The sequence below is a fragment of the Bombyx mori genome, chromosome 10, assembly GCF_030269925.1.
Source record: "Bombyx mori chromosome 10, ASM3026992v2".
In the NCBI taxonomy this organism is placed as follows: Eukaryota; Metazoa; Arthropoda; class Insecta; order Lepidoptera; family Bombycidae; genus Bombyx; species Bombyx mori.
This window is the reverse complement of record NC_085116.1, coordinates 8,979,417-8,994,263: the sequence shown is the minus strand read 5'-3', so window position 1 is coordinate 8,994,263 and position 14,847 is coordinate 8,979,417. Positions and strand designations below refer to the sequence as shown.

The 14,847-nt window shown below is 37.1% G+C and overlaps 2 protein-coding genes across 4 annotated transcripts in view; one reads left to right on the top strand and one right to left on the bottom strand.

The window, feature by feature from the left end:
* Window positions 1-3,902: 3,902 nt before the first annotated feature.
* Window positions 3,903-7,132, bottom strand: RpS15A (ribosomal protein S15A). Of its 2 annotated transcripts, none has more exons than XM_038013129.2 (3): window positions 6,920-7,132; window positions 6,548-6,845; window positions 3,903-4,022 (listed from the first exon to the last, which is right to left on the bottom strand). In XM_038013129.2, the coding sequence occupies exons 2-3, from the start codon at window positions 6,841-6,843 to the stop codon at window positions 3,929-3,931; spliced, it is 390 nt and encodes a 129-aa protein (XP_037869057.1). In that variant the 5' UTR covers window positions 6,844-6,845; window positions 6,920-7,132; the 3' UTR covers window positions 3,903-3,928. The 2 variants fall into 2 exon arrangements, with proteins under 2 accessions (XP_037869057.1, NP_001037570.1); NM_001044105.1 differs by having other exon boundaries at window positions 7,075-7,114.
* Window positions 7,133-10,295: 3,163 nt separating this feature from the next.
* LOC101741950 (protein sidekick) overlaps window positions 10,296-14,847 on the top strand; it is a 41,409-nt gene continuing 36,857 nt past the window's right edge. Inside the window, exons 1-2 of one of the 2 annotated variants that reach the window (XM_062670600.1) lie at window positions 10,388-10,498; window positions 10,595-10,877. In XM_062670600.1, coding sequence (XP_062526584.1) covers window positions 10,724-10,877 — 154 coding nt within the window. In that variant the 5' untranslated portion in view covers window positions 10,388-10,498; window positions 10,595-10,723. Of the gene's footprint in view, window positions 10,878-14,847 lie in introns of both variants that reach the window. The other variant, XM_012689255.4, reaches the window with a different exon arrangement.

Sequence of the window (14,847 nt, the reverse complement as noted above, 5' to 3'; positions counted from 1 at the left end):
TTGTAACTATATTGAGATCTTAGAACTTATATCTCAAGGTTGGTGGCGCATTTACGTTGTGAATGTCTATGGGCTCCAGTAACCACTTAACACCAGGTGGGCTGTGAGCTCGTCCAACCATCTAAGCAATAAAAAAAAAGACCGCAGGCCCAAGAAGTTTTAGGGCCCTACCGCACTAAACGACTCCCCTGCACTCTTACACCCGACGTCCGATCTCCGTCCTGGGTCAGAACCCGATCAGAGTAGGGGGGTTCCCGCGGTCAGCACTACCACCAGACTCGCGGCGCTACCCCGAGGACGCTCGACCAACCGACCTTCTTCCGCGAGATGGTGAACTCGGAGAAGTCGAGCATCGCCTGCCAGGACTGTTCCCTGCCGAGCATCGCAGCCACGACTTCGAAAGCGACAAGTCCGGTCCTATTTTTGCAACGAGGACGCGGCGCTACTCCGCGAAAGCGGGGCAGTACGCGAGTGTGTGCTCCGCCGTGTCCACGTTGCAGCCACTGCAGTGATAGCACTTCGGCGTCGGCTCCCTCCGGAACTCCCTACAAATTTGAGTTAACTTTTACCCTATCGAAAAAGTTAAAAAACTCTCAAGCACGCAGATTAATATTTTTTTAAGTACAGAGGGCTACTATCCTTAAATTCTCTTATTTTTTATTTTATTGAATCTACAAGCAGAGGCTTTAAGTGAAAGTTATGCATGAAATTTAATTAACATCAATTCTAAAAATATCTTGAGCGGGAACGAAAAACGAAAAAGAGAGTCCGGAAAAAAATTAAAAAGTTACCTAAGTTAAACTACTAGTTAGTAAAGTACTAGAAAACTAATCATTACGGAAACGGGATGGATGAGCTGGAGAGTCAATGTGTGTACGGTCCACGTGGGCAATGCACAGGTTGTGACGGAATTTATGCAGTTTTGTAGTGTCACCTTGTTACGAAGGCACAATTTACTTAGTAGGAACGCGGTTCCGTCGCGTCACTGTCATATGTGGGGACAGAATGTGATCCCGCTATCGAGGGTGATGCCTAAATACTTAGTCTTCGAGGCCCACGGTATGAGCTGGCCAAAGATTTTGATAGCTTACATTTTTACGTATCAACCGTGTCGCGCTAACGCAAAGTAACATTCCGATGCTGTCTTGATATGCTTACGAATGGACTCGAGAGGCCAATTGCGTTCTGAAATGTCACATTTCTTGAACAATTGCGATTTTTTTGCCCACCTATATGCCAGTAGCTTCAAGAAGCTACTTTCACCCTGACTGATGAGCGAGCTCACGGAGCTCAACCTGAAAGAGTTTGCTAACATCTACCCTAGAAAAAGCAAGGTTTTTCTGAATCGGATTGAAATCGCCACCCACTGCAAGAATCCGGCAAGAAACCCAGTGAGATGTGTATGGAATTAAGTTGCACGTCGAAATCTTAAGATGCATTTGAAGATTTCGACGATAATGGTGATCAATACTTAGAACAATGCACCACGAATGGATCAAGAAGATCACCTCGAGATCGAGAGGACACCTTGCCTTCCTGCTGACGCAGATGCTTGCCGGCCACGGTTGTTTCGGCTGGTACTTACACCGCGTCGTCCGGAGAACTGACAGCGCGCCGCCACCATCGAGGTTGTGGAAGAAGACCAACGTGGCATCCAACCGTTCTGACTATGATGGTCGGCAGGGACGCATTCTAGGAGGCGATGCTCGACTTCTGCAAGACCACTGAGAGACAGAGAGAGAGAGAGAGAGAGCTCTTACCTCTCCGCACCGACTCGTCGCCGCCGAGCCCGAAGCCAGAGGAAACAATACGTACCTGCAAGGATGGATAGGCCTTACCCACTCAAGGCCACGGGCGACTTGAGGGGGTTTAGCCCACTGAGTTTCTCGGCGGGTCTTCTCAGTGGGTCGCGTTTCCGATCCGGTGGTAGATTCTGCGAAGCACTGCTCTTGCTAGGGCCAGTGTTAGCAACACTCCTGGTGCAAACTATCAATCTGAAGCTCGATCTGTAGTGTATGGAGTGCCACAAGCCACAAGGTAATGTTTTAGGGCCACTTTTGTTTATCATATATATTAATGACCTACCTAAAGTAATCAACCATCCAATGGTCCTATTTGCCGATGACAGTACAGTGTCTATCGCGTCTAAAAATAATACAAATCATGAAAGCGAGATTAATAAGACACTTTCTTCTATCATAACTGGGCTTGACAGTAATAACTTAAAAATAAATTTAAAAAAGACTTTGGTTATGCATTTTAGTCAAAGAAACAATCACTCTGACATTAAGGCTACTTACCAAAACACTGTAATCGGTACAGCTGATTCAGCTAAATTTTTAGGTGTTGTTATAGATAAGCAGTTGAAATGGAAATCGCATATAGCTGAGCTAAGTAAAAAATTGGGCAGTGCAGCTTGCGCTCTTTATAAAATATCACCAACACTGGATCTGGATGGTGTTACAACCGCTTATTACGGATTAGTAGAACCCATTTTACGCTATGGTGTTATATTTTGGGGAAACTCTACGGACGTTGATATCGCGTTTAAGGGTCAAAAACGCTGTATTAGATCTATGTTCAAATTGCAAAGTATAGACAGTTGTAAAGAGTACTTTATTAAACACAATATACTAACACTTCCGTGTCTCTATATTTTTGAAATTATTTTGTTTGTAAAAAATAACTGTAAATTGTTTAAAACCACGGGTGAAGTTTCGCAACGTAACCGGCGCGACCAAAATAAATTGTGTTTGCACTGTGCTAAGACAACTCTTATGCAAAAAAGTATACTGTGTATGGCACCGAAAATATATAATATGCTACCTGATGCTATGAAAAAAGACAAATTATTTTTGTTTAAAAAGAATTTGAAAAAATTATTAACCTTAAGATGCTATTATACAGTTAACGATTTCTTAAATGATAAATCATTATGTTAATTTTATGTTCGCTTCTTACTGTTTTTTGTTTTCGTTTTATCACTGAAATAACTAATTCTTATTCAATTAATTTATTTGTTGTTTGTTATTTTAATTAATTAATAATGTAAATAATTTTGAATAATATTTGCACGCCGACCTGGTAGAAACACGCTGTTCTATAAAATAACTAACAAGTATCAACATCTTTGTAAACCGTGTTTTAGCTAATAAAATTTGATTTGATTTGATTTGATTTGAGCCCTGTGAGCTCCCCTACACGTCAAGGAGAAGCTGAAATAGCCTCTCAAGGCTATAAGCATAACTAGAAAAAAAGGGGGTTCTGGGGAGGCTGCGCAGCGCGCTTCCAGCGCTGGTGGTGCCTACTAAGTAATCCATTAAATTTTGGAAAGTTTGTAAATTTTATTGAAACCAAATATTCAATGAAACAAATTAAATGTTAAAAACCTAAACAAGTGTTTCAAAATACGTAAATTCAATAGGTATCGTCACGGTTGGCATGTTTTAACAAATTTTCGTTGTTCTTGACAAGTATGATATTTACTAATGTCCCATTATTTGTCAAAAGTAATTAGATAGTAGTCTTCATTCAACGCTAGCTTGTATCACAGGGGTGATTTCAGACGTTTATTTGTTCTTGCCGTGCTTAGCACATATAACCCTAAAAAAAGCCAGTGAAAATGTTGGATTTGTTTAATGTTGAATTTTTTTTCTTTCTTTCTAAGATCTATCTAATGATATCCCACGCAGGGGCTTTCACATCCGTTTAGTTTTCATATCTCAGTTACAGATGTAGAGTAAATGTCTCTATCACAATTTGCATACCAAATTGAGTTTATAGAATTCCTCTTGGCTGTTCTAAGTTCTTACGAATTATCAAAACCGCAAGCGCCGCCTCGAAGGTATGTTTAAGATAAAGGACAAAAAAAGTCTTTTTGGTCTAAAATAAAAACAAGGTGGTACATTTTGACGTGTATTAAGTAAACTTAGAAAAAGAAGCCTAAAATTTTTCCTCCAAGGTGTTTTCTTCTGGCTTCTTCATGGTCCATGATGCCACCACTTGTTGTAAGGACTAGGTAACTGTAACAATACAAAACATTTTATTTATTTAATGAAACTTAAGATCAGGTTAAGCACAAACCCAACACAGATGAGTAGCATTAGAGACATATAAATGTCTTGTTATTGAACATTCATCATTCAGTCTCAAAAATGCAATTATTATTATTGGCACTTAAACGTGGTCTGACCCCAGTACCAAAAACCATCCATCCAACATATCAATCCATCCACTTAAGACATTCAGTTCTAATAAATTACAAGGCAAGCTATTGAAAGAACAAATCTTGGGAGTGACCATAACAAGAATTTTTATATGGGGAAACCCTCACAGCCTTCCTAAGGTGAAACAGTTAATCATGACAACATTACAGACACTCAGTGCACTTCAAAAGCTGGCGATAATTTTTGGAAAGGTATGTTAGCAATTATAAAATAAAACAGTATAGTTTCAATGTTAGGGAGTATGGAATCGCTCCATTAGGATAATGAGTTTAAGTGCTACTGCCCCAACAAGTATTAATTTAAAAATACTATTATAACTTGAAAATTATTTAATTCTTCTACTGCAGAACTAATGAAACTAAATAACGCTTTACTGTGACTATTATTAATATTATTAAAAATATCAATTTCTTGAAAGTAGATGCCACCCATTGTGCATCATTAGTACTATGACAGAAATCTACACCGAAGTGCCAACAATTGCACCAACTTTCACCAGAATCAAATGAAAGGTTTAAGAATCCATCTACATATTTGTCAAACATATTGTTTGTTATTGAGAACACAAAATTTTCCTGAAAGCATACATACAATCAAGGAGTGAGAATAAGTGAGCCTAAGGAGTGAGTATATGTTAAGCATTCTGGCAAATAGGGAACCACATTGGCTGTATAGTTTACTGAAAAATAATATTTGCTTAACCTCAATTTAAAATTAACCATCATTTTAGATACTCTAGACTTTAGATAACTGCCCTCCGTGAGATCTAGATCTGTAGCAGGAGTAAGCATTTTTATTTATTTAATATATAAATGGGTATACTATCTCTCAAATTAATTAAGCCCATAGACATCACAATGTAAATGCTATCTCCTAGTATCAGTCATCTGCCAATTTTAGCTTATAATAAGTTGTATTTTTAATCAAAAAGCAATGTTTTAAATTAAAATCAAAATCTTAAATTGAATTTTAAGCATAGAATGTGATTTAAACTACACTTAATGTGAATTCAAAGGTAATCAGAAAAAGCATGAGTTATTTTAGTAACACTAGAATAAAAAAAAATTAACAGTAAAAGATTAGTCAGGTTCACATTTGAAGGAAAAATTAAGCTATTGAAATACTGTAACTGTTTCGAAATCTCCTTTCAGGCAATGCTTTTAAAGAGTACAACAAAACTTTAACAGAAAATATTATTGAAAAGTTAATAATTACTTAACTGGTGGACACTATTGCGTGCTAGGGATGTACGTTACAATTCGATTTTTATGAAGATCAATTCAATTGAATACGATCTAGCGATTTTATGAATTGATTCATAAGTATTATAAAAACATTGTTTAAAAGAAAGATAGATTGCAAACAAATGCCGACACTATAATTATTTACATTATTAGGGCATTATAGACACTCTTACTTTGGCTTTAGATACTTTTGAGATTATTAGTAGCTAACATAACATTAAATGAAAGTCATAATAACTACAGCAGGAGGGGCTTTAAATTATTATTTTTAAAAAGTTTGAACAAGCAGGATTTCAAAATTGATTCCTTGTTAAGTCAATTTTCAAGGTTAATGTTTTTTCCCCATTTTTCTTAGTAAATTTAATTAAAGTTTGTATTTCATAAAAATATTTTTTTTATTTTTTCTAATTGCAATTGCAAATTTTGACTTGATTTTTGAAATTCAAATGATCCAAAAAATCAATTCAAAGTGAAAAATCGTGCATCCCTATTGCGTTCTTTTGAGACTAGACTAGAATATAAATAAAACGCTCACAGAGCTTAGTGATATATTAATATTTTATCTCTTTAAATAGACATGGATATCACTTGAGTCAATTCCAGTATATAATAATTATAAGATGAGTTTTTGTTGCCGAATCTCTCATGATGCAAGAAAATAATTATGCATAGGTACTAAAATAATACTAAATAAAATCCATATTTTTCATCCGAAACCATTATTCAGCAAGTTCACAGATATTTTCCATCAGGTTTTTACCACAGTAGCAGACAAATGAACACAAGCCAATATTAAGCAAATGTTGAAAAATTCTATTAAGTTATAAGTTTTAATTACATTGAAAAGTTTATCTTTAACTAAGGTACTACTGATCAGTTCATTGGTTAATTTTAAATGTAAAAAACAACACCAGCAATATCTCTCATGTGAAAAAACATCATTAATGCATTGTTTTTAATTTACTATGGCACAACATATCAAATGACAACCAACAAGAGCTATTGGTGATCCGCGGTAGTTGTGCGTGATTGATTTTAACTATATAATTTTTTACTAAATAATTCATGAACTCTTACCCAAACTGTCGTGAGGGGAGCAGATTAGTCCATCTTTCAATATCGTTGATGGGAACATCAAAACGAGGTGAAATGACACCACACTTGTTTAGTCTGCCTGTGAGATTTACAACAATCTTGCCAGCTCTGTGATCATCAACGATTTCAAACTCTCCGATGTAACCGTGCTTCATCATCACTGTTAAAAACTTAACGATGACTTTGGAACAGGGCCTGATGAGGACTTGTCTTTTCCCTCGCTTTTCAGCATTATGTATAGATTTTAAGGCGTCACTCAATACGTTCATACGCACCATGGCTGAAATTTTACATATAACAATTTAATTAAATGTATTTTCTATCTATTTACTAAATGTTAACACAGCAACCAACTTGTCAAAACACCGTGAAACAAGAGGTTATCACTAGAATGTTAATTATTTTTATAACTTTTAAGTGGAAATAATGTATCACTAAGAATCGCAAAAGAATTCTCTTTACAAATCGTCACTGTTTGTATAATAAATAACGAATAAAACTGAGATTACCTAAGATTTAGCTCGCGCTTCGTAGCGAACCGAATTGACAGAACGGTCCAAAAGAAAAAGCATAGACTATACAGAATATATATATACTAACAAAATTTAATGTAAAACGAAATGGTTTATGCGGTGGTGGAGGAAGCGAAGTAGAGATAAACAGTTTTAAAGAGTTTTCACTTAGAACTGTTTGTAAAAGCTTATCTTAGTTAATTATTTATTTTGTTTATATGTTACTTTTTCGCTTAGGAGAAAGTCGTAGCGGTAGGCGAGGCTTGTCGGAATTAACCTGCTAAAATCTCAGTCAGAATATTAGGCAAAAATTCACTGCCAAATAACCCAAATTGGCACAGATTTGTGAAACGAGGGCATGACATTACCCTCTCGTGTGAAAACTGAAGTGAGTCGTTTGTGGTGTGTGCTTTCAACCATAATTCTTATATTACCTAATTTTTTTTCCACAGGATAAAATCGCCGGTATGTGGGAGTCGAACCTCACTAAAAACTCCTGCCGCACACAGCCGGCGCCCTACCCCGGACCGGGCGGGAACCCAGTCGGAGCTATTGAGAGGGCGGGACAGGGTTTACGCAGAGTACATTACATCCATCCCGCCGTCCCCCAGACGCCGGACCAGCGGCCGCCAGCAACATGACCGCCAGTTCCCTCGGTCGACGGGCCAAGAGACCGATTTATGCCCGGAGCGGTCGGGGGAACGCGACCCACCACGCCGCCCCATGCCTAGGTTCCTCCCCGCACAAAGCGGGTGGAGCCCGAAGCCCTTAGGGGGCCGGGTTGCGGACGAGGCACTTCTTGTATTAAGTGTTAATCTATGGACATTACTGGTATATAGTATTACTTATTAGCTTTAATGCCGGCCACTCACATGCGCGCGATCATTTGTACATTGTACGAATGTTCGCGCGCATGTGAAGGACCGTCAGACATTCATTCGCAAACTTAGCGGCTGTGCAAATGGGTCCGGTAATCAATTTGCCAACCCGTTTGCGCTTCCTCCTGCACTTGTGTACGAATGTCTCACGAATTTCTCTTCTTTTTTAATTCGTTAAAAGAACATTGAAGAGAAAAAGAGTTTTTAATTCTTTCGTAGGCGTCATTAACGGCCATTCTGTTATTATAGGATTTCTTTTGAGGGTCCCATATGGTCGATTCATTTTGCAGGAGTTCAATGAACTCCATCACCTTGGTTTTGTTCCAATCCATGATGAAGGTACGCTACACAGTAGACGTCACGGACTATAAAAATGGCGAACCGTCCGTTACCTTCGCAATCGTGGGCGCAACTGGTCACACGAATGCATGGGAGACTACGCGATGGATCGGGGTTCGCGCGCTTTGATATCCGTTAAAAAACCGACACAGCTTGGAAAACCGAGAATTCAGTTAAAACTTTGCATTATCATTTGCAAATGTCGTCCTACACTTGTGGGTTGCGTATTCGTGCGAATGTGAGTGACCGGTATAAGAATTATAATAGCTATGGAGGGTAGAAGGAGCCCCATCTTAGTGGCTTAGAAACTGTCCACCGAAAGGAAACAAATTAAGATGGCGCCATATTAGCAAGTGGAAGATTTTAAAAAACAGTATATTATGTGTTGGAGTTTGAATATTAAAGTAATGGCCGGCAACACTTAACACATGTAAGGTTACAGATTTCGAATATTTGAATTATTTAAATGTTTAAAACAAATAATTGTCTTCCTGTCAGTGAAGACAATGACTTCTCATCTAGACACGGACAGAGCAACATCTAAGAGTTATAAAAAGATAAAATATTATAATGGTGTAACAGTGTTCAAAGTATTTGCAATATTAATCATGAAGCAGAGTGTTTTTTAAATAGTCCCTCATCACCTACAGAACCCAGTCCCCTCAAACTTAACCGTCCAACATTATACTACCACACTTCACTGCAATCCAGCATACTTCACTCTTTTTAAAACTCTTAAATTCGTATCATTTCTAATTCCGACACTAGCGCTATTAGGTGAGTTTTCCATCAAAAACTTGCTGTTTACAAGTGTACACTTTTTCAACGTGTCCCTTAAACAAGACCGTGTTCCTTACTTCTACCCTCCATAATAGTAGAAGACAATATCGAAAAAAAACAGATAGATTATCTGGCGAACATCACTATTCCACAGAAACAAGCAGCCATCCATCTATCAACAATCGAAATCAGAGTATTGCGAAACAGTATTTTTGAACTACATATTCTCAATATTAAAACTCAAAATATTTCGTATTTGAGAATAATTCTCACACTAGCTTGAAACAACTTGAGATCAAATCCAGACAGGAAATATATATCTTTATTCCCCTTCTTTTTTTTATTGCTGGTTTTTATTGATGGTTGGACGAGCTCACAGCCCACCTGGTGTTAAGTGGTTACTGTAGCCCATAGACATCTACAACGTAAATGCGCCACCCACCTTGAGAATAAGTTCTAAGGTCTCAAGTATAGTTACAACGGCTGCCCCACCCTTCAAACCGAAACGCATTACTGCTTCACGGCAGAAATAGGCAGAGTGGTGGTACCCACCCGCGCGGTCTCACAAGAGGTCCTACCACCAGTGGTAGTTATGTAATTAAATTATCCCCTTTAGTGGTACTTATGTAAATAAATTATTTAAAATAATGACAAAAAAAAACCATATGAAAACATAACATAATAATACCTTGTTTCTTATTTCTTTCAATGTAGCAAATGTTTAATTTTTTCATAGATAGAGATTTCCAACTATGTAAAACATTAACATTTGTCCTGTGTGCGTTCCTAAACTATTCATCCGATTCTGCTGAAATTTGATAGAATAGTTTTGAAATATAGTTACTGAATGCCAACGACATCATAACGTGAATGCCGCCATCCACATTGAGACAAAAGGTCTAAATCATAAATAGACGTCGAATCTCCAAGCCGGAACATTCTACAAAGTAATCTGTGCATGCTACTGCTGCTGGGATTTAGTAATCTTAGAGATTTGAAAATTATATTATGCATTATTAGGCTTTAAGGTGAAAGTACAAAACGTGGAAAAATAGCAAATGGCTGCCATTTATTGTTTTATTCTCTGTAATGGTTCAATAGCGGTACAATAACCTAGATGGATTAAAAGTCTATTCCTATCAATAAAAATAAAAACAAAAACAAATGAAATGGATTGCCATACTAAAATAAAACAGAGTTGAATAGTGAAAATTATTTATTCCAAATGCCAAATTTTAATGGACTAGATAGATGCGTGGTCTGGTAACACTTTTCAGTTGCGTCCTTTTCTTCGGACGGTTGTTACGTATGTTTATCATTGTTGACTTGTGAAATGAAGTTTGTAAAAACTTTCGAAGTTCATAAAAAGTTATAAATTCATGAAATATAAAAGCAAATGCTCAAATATTTCAGAAATGCGTAAAGTACAGTTATTTGAAAGAAAATTAAGTTTTATATAAATTGTAAAGTTGAGTGAACTTGTAAAGTTGTGTTGTGTGTGAGTAATCCCTTGTTCATAGGTGCAAGGCGAGCGAATTCTACAGGTGTGAATGGAATGTTGTGGACTTTGAAAGCCTAGCAACGACTAACTATTAAAATGAAAGTTCTCATTACTATTAAATTACCTGTAAATTTAATTTAATCAATTAATGCAATGTAACACCAAAAGTGAACAAATTTTAAATTACGAAATAATGATGGAAGAATTAGAGCGGTGGTTCAAAATGAATTCCTTGCTATGTGTTAGTATTTTGCTAACATTATTTTTCAGTTTAGAACTAACGTCATCTGCAGATACGAATGGTAAGTTTAAAACTACATGAAAAAAAGCCTATTTAACAAATTAAATTATATTTAATATGTAATGAAAGTAAACTCTTTATTCAGAAAATATTTGATTTATATCTTGTAATGTTGCTCAAAACTTAAAGAAACGGTTTGTCCAATAATGTAACCCAAAGTGTAAAAAAAATTACCTAAAATATTCTTTACATCGCATGCCCTGCGAAAACGATTGATGATAGAATAAAATAATGTACTATGACTTTGTAGAACACATTATTATTTACAAAATGTGTCACGACAGCATATGTCTAACTATTATAGTTATGGTGCAATAAGTGTTATTTTAATTAAAAAAATAAAACAACATTAAATATCATTGAAATTTTTGTTAAAGACCCCAGCGGAGCTGGAGCGGGCTGCTAGTTGCCTATAAAATTAATATTTGTTTCTCATTCATCTTTTTATCTGTTGTTACCATGATGTATAGCAGTGTTTTATCATTTGCACTTGATGAACAGATAAATTTACAAAAAAATTGGTATTAAATAATTAATCTATTACAGACACGAAAATCAGTTGTCTGACATTTCAAACTCATCAGTGGCTACCATAATACTAGCAGATTTTATTTTGACTACTTCATCATAGAAGTCGCTTGTGAACAAATATTGGTCTGTATTTCCTGTGCCTGTAATAACTGTACCTGGTGTAGTTTGGGCCATAATGACATATTCATGTGGCTATCATTCGCATAGTAACTGGTATTGCTTGTATTAAGTGTATTATTTACAGGCACTACTAGTATAGTAGCAAAGAATATTGGAAAATACAGATAAATTATGAGGCGGACAACACTCATACAAAGGGTAATAGAAACTGTTACTCATAAAAAAATGAAATATTATCAAATTAGAGCTTCAGAGCATATGAGCTGTTCTCTGCGTGGTTGTGCTATTGAATTATGGCCTCTTTGCTTATGGCTAGTAGGGATTCTGGGCATAAATGCCATCAAAGATTAATATGAATTAAGAAAAACACTGTTAATAATGATCATAATGCTTTATACTAACCCAAAAGCATTTTTTTAGGTTTTCTAATAAGGGCACAAACATACATAGGGTTTCATATTGGAATCTAGATCATTTTAAATATTGTTGTACAAAAAGTCTGTTTTACTTAAATGTCACATAATATTCAATTTAGATTATGAAGCAGTTATTAGTAAGTAAAGCAGTTAAGTGAGAATGAAAATTCTTTATTGTGATGGAAATTTCATCAGCATAGTTAAAATTCATCACATCCAGTTCCATATCAACCTTTTTAGTATAATTTTTATTTCTTAAACCATAATTCTTGCGCATTAGAACACAAAATTGAAAATGGTATACTGTGATTTAGTTTTTACTGGTGGTAGGACCTCTTGTGAGTCCGCACGGGTAGATACCACCACCCCGCTTATTTCTGCCGTAAAGCAGTAATGCGTTTCGGTTTGAAGGGTGGGGCAGCCGTTGTAACTATACTGAGACCTTAGAACTTATATCAATGTGGGTGGCGCATTTACGTTGTAGATGTCTATGTATGTATGGCTCAAGTAACTACTTAACACCAGGTGGGCTGTGAGCTCGTCCACACATCAGGTGTTGCTAACACTGGCCCTAGCAAGAGCAGTGTTTCGCAGAATCTACCACCAGATTGGAAACGCGACCCACTGAGAAGATCCAGCGAGAAACTCAGCGAGCTGTGTCTATGGCCTAATTTACTCGCCGAATGCCTCGTCACAAGCGACGGGTTCGACGAGAACGGTAACCTGTGCTTGAGGTACCTAAAAGCACCGTTCATGGATCGGGAGGATCCGTAATCACGTGTTTAGGACGGCGCCGATTGTTTACTATTCGGTCCACAGGATCGGGTATATAATTTCCGGCGGCCATGACAAGAGGGTTTTCGTGTTGTACCGCCTTCTTGGCGCATTGATGCCGACTATATACTTACTGATTGTCAATATTTACTGATTCAAGCTCCAGGTCATTATGAAGATCCACATTCCTTAAGAACCACGATGCTCCGACGGCTAACCTGCAAAAACGGGATTGATATCAAGCTAAGGTCACGTTAAGCTGTACAATTTAAATACACATATTCTATCATTATGTTTTTGTTTATACTTATTTGTCATATTGAATGCGTAATATGCATTGCTGGCAACTGTTACTCAGTTTTAAAAGTAAAGTAAGATATCCGGGACCTTTGTATGTGCTGAAATTTTAAAGGTACCGCCATTCGTCATTCTTTTATTCATTGTTTGAACGATTAATTGTTCAAATTTTTTAAAATCATTTAATAGGGTATTTTTGTTTATTCGTTGACATTCCGCAGTAACATGAGCAGTTTTTAGCGTGATAAGTAGTAGTTGACAACATAAAGAATAGAGGGATTATACTAACACAAATTCTTCAACCTTCTATTTTAGTGTATAGTTTGGGCACGAACCCACGGCCGCAGCCCATCTGAGCTGTTAAGACAGCCTATAAACATCCCAAAGTGGATACTGCGAGGGCGGCACTGAAAATTTCGGGAATTAACGAAGTGACACAACATTACTATTTAAAAATGTATTTATTGCTTTTCGAAGTATTCTCCGCGAAATTTGACACATTTTTCCATACGATGGAACCAATCATTGAAGCAACCATTCCATTCGGAAGTTGGGGTCTCCAAAATGGCCGTTTTGTAGGCGTCCACAGCTTCTTCAGGTGATGAAAATCTCTGTCCACGCAGTTTATTCTTTATTTTAGGGAAAGTATAGAAATAATTAGGGCTTAGGTCGGGGCTGTACGGCGGATGGTCTAATAATTCTATGTTTTCTTGCTCTAAAAACTCTTTTGTTCTGTGCGCGGTGTGAGAACTCGCATTTCGTGATGGAGGATGATGCGGCGGTTGCTGTTCTCTTTACGGAGTTCAGAAACGACCTGTGGCAAACAAACGCTAGCATACCATTCTGCATTAACCGCTCTTTGTCCCTCAAGAGGAATAGTCGCAACATGGCCGGTTTTGGAGACAAACGTGGCCACCATTTTTTTGCAACACTCCGTGAACGAACAATTTTTGTTGGCTTTAACTCATTTTCGAACACCCAAACTCGTGACTGGTTTTTTGTTTCGGGTTCATACGCGTATATCCAGGATTCGTCACCTGATACAATGTTGTATACAGCATTTGAGGATCCTGCGTGGAATCTTTCGAGAGTTCTGACCCACCAAGTAACGCGAGCCGCTTTTTGCTCTTCACAGAGCGAATGCGGTATCCATCGGGAAAACAACTTTTTTACACCTAATTGTTCATGCAAGATTATTTGTATTTGACACATGCCAATGTCTAAAGTTGCCTGAATTTCGCGGTATGTCACATGTCGATCTTCCTCAATCAGCTTACGCACAGCATCAACGTTTTCTTGGGTGACTGTAGTTTTTGGACGACCTTGACGGGGATCATCACTGAGCTTGACACGTCCACGTAGAAACTCAGCAAACCAGCGATAAATTGTGGTTTTGAATGGGGCTTCATCACCAAATGCAGAAATCATCCGGTCAACACACTGTTTTTGTGTTAAACCACTTCGAAAGTCATAATAAATCATCGCTCTTGAATTTTCTCGAGTCAATTCCATTTTCTCAACGACTAAACAAGTTTGACAAAGCCTCGTGACAAGACCGAGAATCTTTTTTAAAATAAATAAATGGTATTCGATTTTTAAAACCAAGGAGTTTTCAATTAAAAAGATTTTAATATGACAGGAACAGTGGAAATATTCCATTCCCGATACTTTTAGTGCAGCCTAGTACTGTCCACCTATATGTAAACGGCTATCTTAGTATAAACCCGAAATAAGTTTGCTTCTCGGCAGAAACAATTAAAATGGTATCAACCTTCCGTTTTCACAATTTCCGCCACATTATGTCTTCTCATCTGTATAATGTGTATTGTATGC

Excerpts from the sequence above, each read along its gene's own strand:
- RpS15A (XM_038013129.2), bottom strand. The coding sequence starts at position 6,843 with ATGGTGCGTATGAACGTATTGAGTGACGCCTTAAAATCTATACATAAT. Across the intron at positions 4,023-6,547 it reads CTCCCCTCACGACAGTTTGG|TTACCTAGTCCTTACAACAA; the intron begins GTAAGAGTTCAT and ends GTATTGTTACAG.